The sequence below is a fragment of the Pseudorasbora parva genome, chromosome 5, assembly GCF_024679245.1.
Source record: "Pseudorasbora parva isolate DD20220531a chromosome 5, ASM2467924v1, whole genome shotgun sequence".
NCBI classification, from domain to species: Eukaryota; Metazoa; Chordata; class Actinopteri; order Cypriniformes; family Gobionidae; genus Pseudorasbora; species Pseudorasbora parva.
This window is the reverse complement of record NC_090176.1, coordinates 52,027,719-52,037,635: the sequence shown is the minus strand read 5'-3', so window position 1 is coordinate 52,037,635 and position 9,917 is coordinate 52,027,719. Positions and strand designations below refer to the sequence as shown.

At 38.1% G+C, this 9,917-nt stretch overlaps 1 protein-coding gene across 1 annotated transcript in view; it reads left to right on the top strand.

Annotated features, from left to right (window-relative positions):
- LOC137075750 (anosmin-1) overlaps window positions 1-9,291 on the top strand; it is a 92,490-nt gene extending 83,199 nt beyond the window's left edge. Inside the window, exons 11-14 of the mRNA XM_067444680.1 lie at window positions 1,922-2,105; window positions 3,599-3,807; window positions 8,271-8,400; window positions 8,666-9,291. Of these exons, the coding sequence (XP_067300781.1) occupies window positions 1,922-2,105; window positions 3,599-3,807; window positions 8,271-8,400; window positions 8,666-8,706 (564 nt within the window). The 3' untranslated portion in view covers window positions 8,707-9,291. The remainder of the gene's footprint in view (window positions 1-1,921; window positions 2,106-3,598; window positions 3,808-8,270; window positions 8,401-8,665) is intronic.
- Window positions 9,292-9,917: the final 626 nt, after the last annotated feature.

Here is a 9,917-nt window from a genome sequence, read left to right as displayed (position 1 = left end):
ACCGCTCAGTGATTGAATAACTACATTTATACTTTTTCCTGAAAATGTGTCTACAAAGCTAGAGTGATCTGGGTTGTTGCCAGGGCATTGCTATGGGTGAGGTTGCTGAGGTGTTCTAGTTGGTTTCTAGGGTGTTGCTATGCAGTTGCTAAGGTGCTCGGGGTGGTTAACAGGAAATTGCTATGGGGTTGCTAAGGTGTTGCTATGCAGTTAGGTTCTAAGGGATTCTGGTTGGTCACCAGGACTGTACTATGGGGTTGCTAAGGTGTTGCTATGCAGTTAGGTTATACGGTATTCTGGGTGTCACCAGGACTGTGCTATGGGGTTGCTAAGATGTTGCTATGCAGTTAAGTTCTAAGGTATTCTGGGTGTCACCAGGACTGTGCTATGGGGTTGCTAAGGTGTTGCTATGCAGTTAGGTTCTAAGGTATTCTGGGTGTCACGAGGACTCTGTTATGGATTTGCTAAGGTGTTGCTATGCAGCTAGGTTATAAGGTATTCTGGGTGTCACCAGGACTGTGCTATGGAGTTGCTAAGGTGTTGCTATGCAGCTAGGTTATAAGGTATTCTGGATGTCACCAGGACTGTGCTATGGGGTTGCTAAAGTGTTGCTATGCAGTTAGGTTATAAGGTATTCTGGGTGGGCACCAGGACTGTGCTATGGAGTTTCTAAAGTGTTCTAGGTAGTTGCTAGGGTGTAGCTATACAGTTTCTAAGGTGTTCTGGGAGATTGCCAAGATGTTGCTTTGGAGTTTCTAAGGTATTGTAGCTGGTTGTTAGGTTGTTGATATGCCATTTCCAAGGTGTTATGGGGTGATTGCCTGGATGTTGCTATGGGGATGCTATAGAGTTCTAGGCTGTTGCTAGGTGTTGCTATGCATTAAGGATATAAAGGGGTTGTAAATGGTTGCCAGGACTATCCTATGGGGTTGCAGAGGTATTTAAAGTGGATGTTAGGGTGCTGCTATGACGTATCTAACTGTGGGGTTGCTGAGGTGTTCTAGGTGGTCGCTAAGGTGTTGCTAGTTAGTTAGGTTCTAAGGTGGATGCCAAAAGCGTCCTAGGGGGTTGCTGAGGTGTTTTAGGCTATGCGGTTGCTATGCAGTCTCTATGGTATTCTAGGTGATTATCATGACATTGCTGTGAGGTTGCTAAGGTGTTCTAGGTGGTTGCTAGGGTGCTGCTATGCAGTCTCTATAGTATTCTAGGTGATTGTCGTGAAATTGCTGTAAGTTTGCTAAAGTGTTCTAGGTGGTTGCTAAGGTGTTGCTATGCAGTTTTTAAGGCGTTCTAGGTGGTTGCTAGTGTGTTGCTATGCAGTTTCTAAGGTGTTCTGAGTGCTTGCCAAGACATTAAGCTGTTGCTATGCAGTCTCTATGGTATTCTAGGTGATTGTCATGACAAGGTGTTCTAGGTGGTTGCTAGGGTGTTGCTATGCAGTTTTTAAGGTGTTCTGTGTGGTTGCCAGGATGGGGCTTTAGGTGGTTGCTAGGGTGCTGCTATGCAGTCTCTGTGGTATTGTAGGTGATTGTCATATCATTGCTGTGAGGTTGCTTAGGTGTTCTAGTTGTTTGCTAGGGACTTCTATGCTGTCTCTATGGTATTCTAGGTGATTGTCATGCCATTGCTGTGAGGTTGCTAAGGTGTTCTAGGAGGTTGCTAGGGTGTTTCTATGCAGTTTATAAGGTGTTCTGGGTGGTTGCCAGGATGGGGTTCTGGGTGGTTGCTAGGGTATTGCTATGCAGTTTATAACGTGTTCTGGGTGGTTGCTAGCGTGTTGGGCGTTGCAATGTTGTTCCTAGAATGTTCCAAGGTGGTTGTTTCTGTGTGGTTGCTAGATTTTATGGTCAGTTTGCAATACTCAAGTCACCTGTTTGGTGGAGTATTGTCACTCTTTGATGAATGTGCTTGTCTTTTGCAGGAGAATTTCATCAATCTGCCCCGCCTGCTCTTCTCCTGTAAGTACAGGGTCACCGTTCACACGCTCAGTGCCAAAAGACGCTCCAAAGATGAGAGCACCAGCTTTCTGACCCCATCCTGCTCCACTCTCAGGAGCAAGAGCATCAAGCCCATCTCCTGCCCCGGGGACGCCTACATGATGACCGGTGGGCTTTCGTCTGGATTCTGTCTCTAATTAGGACGTGTTTGTTTTCAGGATGGGCCGAGTTTAAACATTCAGCCTGAAATATGACATTGAGTGATTACAGTGCCATGAAAATTCAGGTTTATTTTGGAGCAACAGTTTGCAGACGTGGTGCTTTTTTGTAAAACTTCATTTTGGTCTTTAATGTGCAGTTTTCACATTAGGCATGTTTAGTTTAATTTGCTTGGGATTATACTTGGGGTTATTTTAGTGTCACTGATATACTGTTATTAATGTTTTAAATTTGTTTTTATTATTTCAGGTTTTTAATTTTAGATTATCATTTTTTTGTAATTTTAGTAAAAAAAAATATTTTTGTATTTTCAGTATTTAATTAAATTTTAGTTTATTTTTTTATTTATTTAGAATTTTAGTAACTAAATTTTAGTTTTTACTTGGTTAGTACTTAGCAGTGTTATCTTAGTATAAAGTTTTTATTATTATTTTAATAATTTTATATTATCAATAAAATGTTATATTGATATACTTTTATACTTTTTATTAATGTGTTTTAAAAGTTTTTGTTTTTATATTTTCATTTTTTTTATTTATTTGAAGTTTATTATTTTTTGTATTTTTTTCCGAAAATGAGTAACCTTTTAAAATTTGGATTTCATTTTTTCATTTAATTATTTCAATTATTAATATTTTAAGTTTTTTTAAGTTTTTTATTTTTCGTTGAAGTTTATTATTTTTAATACATTTTGTAAAATGTAAAATGTATTTTTTTTTAAATATTTTATTCCGTTTAACATTTATTTCTCATTTATTTCATTTATTTTATCATTGATATACTATTATAGTTTTTATTAATTGTTTTTATAAAAAAAGTATTTTAGTTGAATTTATTTTATTTTAGTAAACATTGTGTAACTTTAATTTACCTTTTTTTCTTTTCTAAGCAGTTATGCTATGATTGACATGCTATTTAAGGTTTTATTAATATTTTTGGTATTTAATTTTTTTTTTTGCGAAAGCTACATTTTTATTCCATTTAACGTTTATTTTTTATTATTTTATATTTTTTTTGCTGTTTTTATTAATATTTTTGAATTAGTTTTTGTTTTACTATTTTCTGTTTCAGTTTTATTTTAGTTCTAGTTTTTAGTGCTTTGTCACTTTTATTAGTTTTTTGAATATCTTTTTTTATTTACATTTATTCATTTTTATTTATGTTTTACTTATTTTAATACATCAAGTTAAACTAAACAAACAAACAAAAATATTTAAAGCAATAAAAACACTTTTTTATGGCTTAAGTTTTATTTAACAATATCAGTAATAACCTTAAAACAATAACTTTCATTCAGTGACTAGATCTTCCTTTATTCATAATTGAGTTGCCTGTGATATTTCTATAAACGGGTCATCCAGATGGAGGCTGAGGTGCTTTTCTCCAGGCTGAGCCTCCTGCTGTCATCCTGATATATCTGATGTTTTTCTTCAACTCTCCAGCGCCTTCAAAGGTTTTGGCTAAGCCTGAAAATCTGACCGCGGCCTTCACCTTCCACGACGGCAACGTGACGGCGAGCTTCCTCTGGAGGGTGGCTGGTCCCCATCAGCCAATCACAGGCTTCCAGGTCACATGGGCAGAAGTTTCCACGGAGAGCCGTCAGAATAGCCTTCCCAACAGCATCATCTCCCAGTCTCAGATCCTGCCACCTGTAAGTCGTCTCCAAACACGCCGCTCTCCAGGAAAGCTCACATAAATTACACTCGCATTACATGTTCTTGGCCGATGCACTCGTACAAGAGTTTCTCATAGAAAACTGGTTACATATTCAAGTCCAAGAGTGTAAAATATGATACACAATCATGTTTTGTGGATAACGGCTCCGCTGATGTCGGCTGATGAATGGAGCGCTGCATGAGCCACAGATTTACTCACGGTTAACTAATGGTTAACTCACGGTTCACTCACGGTTCACTCATGGTTTACTAACGGTTAACTCATGGTTCACTCACGGTTCACTCACGGTTTACTAACGGTTAACTCACGGTTCACTCACGGTTTACTAACGGTTAACTAACGGTTAACTAACGGTTAACTCACGGTTCGCTCACGGTTCACTCACGGTTTACTCACGGTTTGCTCACGGTTAACTAACGGTTAACTAACGTTTAACTCACGGTTTACCTACGGTTAACTCACGGTTAACTCACGGCTTACTCACGGATTACTCACGGTTCACTCATGGTTAACTCACGGTTAACTCACGGTTCACTCACAGTTCACTCATGGTTTACTAATGGTTAACTCATGGTTAACTAACGGTTAACTAACGTTTAACTCACGGTTTACCTACGGTTAACTCACGGTTAACTCACGGTTTACTCACGGATTACTCACGGTTCACTCACGGTTAACTCACGGTTAACTCACGGTTCGCTCACGGTTAACTTATGGTTAACTCACGGTTTACTCACGGTTCACTCACTGTTTACTCATGGTTAAATTACGGTTCACTCACGGTTTACTCACCGTTAACTCAAGGTTTACTCACGGTTAACTCACGGTTCACGGTTCACTCACGGTTAACTCAAGGTTTACTCACGGTTAACTCACGGTTTACTCACGGTTCACTCACGGCTAACTCACAGTTCACTCACGGTTTACTCACGGTTCACTCACTGTTTACTCATGGTTAAATTACGGTTAACTCGCGGTTCACTCACGGTTTACTCACGGTTCACTCACTGTTTACTCATGGTTAAATTACGGTTCACTCACGGTTCACTCACGGTTCACTCATGGTTCACTCATGGTTCACTCGCGGTTCACTCACGGTTTACTCATGGTTTACTAATGGTTAACTCACAGTTTACTCACGGTTTACTCATGGTTTACTCATGGTTTACTCACGATTTACTAACGGTTTACTCATGGTTTACTCATTGTTTACTCACGATTTACTAACGGTTTACTCATGGTTTCCAGCCTTGTGGAGATGTAAAATTTTGTCTCTAGTGTCTTTGGACAGCTCTTTGGTCTTGGCCATGTTAGTAGTTAGACTCTTACTGATTGTATGGGGTGGACAGGTGTCTTTATGCAGCTTACCACCCTCAAACAGGTGCATCTAATTTAGGATAATAAATGGAGTGGAGGTGGACATTTTAAAGGCAGACTAACAGGTCTTTGAGAGTCAGAACTCTAGCTGATAGACAGGTGTTCAAATACTTATTTGCAGCTGTATCATACAAATAAATAGTTAAAAAATCATATATTGTGATTTCTGAATTTTGTTTTAGATTATGTCCCTCACTGTGGACATGCACCTACGATGACAATTTCAGACGCCTCCATGATTTCTAAGTGGGAGAACTTGCAAAATAGCAGGGTGTTCAAATACTTATTTTCCTCTCTGTAAATTTTATATATATATATATATATATATATATATATATATATATATATATATATATATATATATATATATATATATATATATATATATATATATATATATATATATATTGCTCAACTGTCTTAGGTCTTCTTTGTCGCATATTCCTCTTTATGATGCGCCAAATGTTTTCTAATGGTGAAAGATCTGGACTGCAGGCTGGCCATTTCAGTGCCGGATCCTTTTTCTTCGCAGCCATGATGTTGTAATTGATGCAGTGTGTGGTCTGGCATTGTCATGTTGGAAAATGAAAGGTCTTCCCTAAAAGAGACGACATCTGGATGGTGCCTTTCCAGATGTGTAAGCTGCCCGTGCCACACACACTCATGCGACCCCATACCATCAGAGATGCAACTTCTGAACTGAGCACTGAGAACAAAGGGGATTGTCCTTGTCCTCTTTAGTCCGGATGACATGGTCTCCCAGTTTACCAAAAAGAATTTCAAAATTTGATTCGTCTGACCCCAGAACAGTTTTCCACTTTGCCACAGTCTATTTTAAATGAGCCTTGGCCCAGAGGAAATGCCTGCGCTTCTGGATCATGTTTAGATATGGCTTCTTCTTTGACCTGTAGAGTTTTAGCCGGTGACGGCGAATGGCGCGGTGGATTGTGTTCACCAATGTTTTCTGGAAGTATTCCTGAGCCCATGTTGTGATGTCCATTACAGTATCATTCCTGTATGTGATGCAGTGCCGTCTAACGGCTGAAGATCACGGCCATCTAGTTTGGTTTTCCGGCCTTGACCCTTACACACAGAGATTGTTCCAGAGTCTCTGAATCTCTGGATGATATTATTTACTGTAGATGATGATAACTTCAAACTCTTTGCAGTGTTTCTCTGAGAAACTCCTTTCTGATATCGCTCCACTATTGTCCGCCGCAGCATTGGGGGAATTGGTGATCCTCTGCCCATCTTGACTTCTAAGAGAGACTCTGCCACTCTGAGAGGCTCTTTTTATTCCCAAATCGTGTTGCCAATTGACCTAATAAGTTTCAAATTGGTCCTCCAGCTGTTCCTTATATGTACATTTAACTTTTCCGGCCTTTTATTGCTCCCTGTCCCAAGTTTTTTTGGAATGTGTAGCTGTCATGAAATCCCAAATGAGCCAATATCACTTTCAACATTTCATGTTATCTATATTCTATTGTGAATAAAATATAAGTTTATGAGATTTGTAAATTATTGCATTCCCTTTTTATTCTCAATTTGTACAGTGTCTTAACTTTTTTGGAATGGGTTAATTGTTTATATATATATATATAGTATGTATGTATGTATATATATATATTTTTTTTTACTATTATTAAAAGTTAATATTTATATAATGTAACTACTTAATATAATTTAAAAATATTTTAAACTAAAACATTTCTAAAAGCTGGAAAAATATATATGTACATGAATTCAAATAATTTGATAATTATTAAATAAAATTATTAAATGTTAACATTTATATTATTAATATAACTTAATTACAATAACTAAATATACATAGACTAATTCATTAATATATAATATGATTTAACAGTGTTTAATATGGAATATGTATAAATGCACATTATGCCATCATGGTTTAAGCCTGTCAGTGACGCTCCATCTGACACACTAGCATACGACTAACTTAAACTCATTTAAATACTTGGAGAAAAGTTACAAAGCTCTTTATAAAGCTGCTGTCACTTTAAGGCCGAATGCACGGATCCAATACACTGATACACATCTGATATTCTCACACTGTTCACCTTCACTGAAGACAGAATCAACTTTGTTTATGTGAATACTCCACTAAATGAGCATTTGGACATCCGTCTTCTTCCATTTTGCTCTAAACTATAAATCAGTGTTTAATAAATGCTGTGAAATCATTGAACTTCACGAGACTCTACAAGAGTGATTCCTGAAAGGCTTTCTGCAAAAACCCAAACACCTTTTAAAGAAGAAAAAAATCATCACTGACTTTCAAAGCTGCGACAGAAACGACTTTCCACTTCGAGGACCTTGATAGAAATGTAGTGGAGTAAAGAGGACGATATTTGTCTTTCAGATGGAGTGAAGTTAAAGTCAGAAGATTACAGAAAAAATAATACTCCAGTAAAGTACAGATACTCAAACAGTGAACTTCAGTACAGGACTCGAGTAAATGAGCTGAGGGACTGTCCAGCTCTGGGCCTAATGAAGGGTCATCTTGAAGTGAATCCTGGAGATGTATTAGTGTTATAAGTGTTCATATGGGAAGTATTAGTGTGTCGATTTGAGCTCTGACATCATCTGTCAAACATGGAGCAGATCTTCTCCATCACTAACACTGGCTGCTTTCCTTCAGGAACAAACAGTCCTCACGCTCACATTAGGGTTCATATTCAAATGCATCAAATCGACTTTGTCCGGTTTTCATCTGCGTGATTCCTCAGATCTTTCCTGACAGAAAATTGAGGCCGGTTTGGAGCACGCCATCATTATCAGATTGGATTCATGTTTGAGTGAAGTGGATTCTGGGATGTTTATTCTTCACAGCGAGTAAATCTGAAGAGCTTCCAATGAGCTCATTAACAAACACGAAATGAAGGCGCTGGGCGACGCCTCACGTCCCAGAAATCATATGTATTTGTTCAATCTGATCTAATTAATCTGAAAAGAGAAAGTGTAATTGTATTTCCAGGAAACATGACTGTATTGTGATATAAACAAAGGATCTGATGTATATTTTGTGATGTTTTTCAGAATCATAATCTCCTGGTTGTGTCCAACCTCCGGCCGGCCTCGTTTTACAGGTTAGAGGTGCAGGTGATGACCACGGCTGGAGAAGGACCTGCGACAAAGAAGATCTTTCAGACGCCTCCGCTTCAGCAGAGTAAACACACGCACACGCACGCACGCACGCACACACACACACACACACACACACCACTTTCTCCTAAAAACTCCTCCTGTGTGATTTATAAGCCTTTTGTAAAGTGGGGCCATGGGTAATGTCCTCATATTTCACCCTCTCCTGTAATACCTGTGTCATACCCATGGCATTATACACATTTGTGTCCTCATATGTCACAAAAACTGTAATTGTACACATTTAGGATGCCGTGATGTAAATCCAGATGTGTTTTTGCTCCTCACAGAAGCTCGCCATCATCAGAAGTCTTCAGTGGAGAAGCATTGAGAGGCTCCGAATATGCGACACAAACGCCTCACCTCGAGATCTACGGTCTTCAAATCCCCCAAACTCTTCCCAAAAGCCGTATCTTTATTCAGCTCATAGTCAGGCATCAGCGCCGTGGTTTCAATGATCATAACGCAGACAGGTTTGTGTGATTAACCAGTGGCTGGATTTGTGTTTTTGGTTGAACTGTTCCTTCGATTGGGTGTGAAATCCATCCTCAATGCCTTTTATTATTAAGTTAGCAATTTTCCATTACAAATTAACAGAGAGTGTTTTGTTTATTAATGAAAAGCGTGTGTTTTTGTGATGAAACGATGTAAACATGTCCTCGGCTGTAGAGATATTTGTTGCGGCAGTCTGTGAATGTTGATGTTGATATTTATTTATGTGTGTATTGCAACTCTTCATTTGTATGTGAGTGTGTGTGTATTTTTTCCATGTATTAGCAAGTCAGTGTTTTATATAATACAGCTTCTCTTGTAAAGACATAATGTAAAAAAATTAATTGTACATATAGTCATATGTTCCGTTATTTCCTTGGATAGAACCTGTACATACTTTTCAGTAATAAAATAGTTCCTCTAATCCTCCGGCTCATCTGTAGTCCTGTGTGAAACTTTCACTGACTGAAATAAATACATATCAAACAGAAATACGTACTGCTCGACTTCCTTTACCTCAGGCTTTCAGGAACTGGGGTCATCAGTTAATATTTAAATCATATGTTATTTTAAAATAAAAACAATAGAAAATATAGCTGCAAGCAGCAATTATTGGGCCAAGCACAAATACGACGAAGTCATGCTAGTAGCATCAGATGAAGTGCAAGAAATAGCCAGAAAAAAAAAAAACTTAAGAAGATGATTTTAGGCAAAATGGCTGTAAAAAAAATCACTGGTAAAATGGTTTATCACTTTCAACCAATAGGTGGCGCTGTGACCAAATTGATGTGTTGTGGTCAGAGTGAGGTGCCAAAGTTTGGTGTCAATATGCCAAAGCATTGCAGAGATACAGCCTCAGCATCATGCCTTAAATTCATTGCGGCGCAACACAAATTGCACGAAATACATAACTTTTTGTTGGCACAGTTTGAAGATGATACGATTTGATTTTGGTAAAAAATTGGAAAAGCGGTCTAGGAAAAGTTCGAAAAAGTAGGTTTTAAAAGAAAAACTAAATGGTGTACAGGAAGTTCGGCCTTATATGGCACA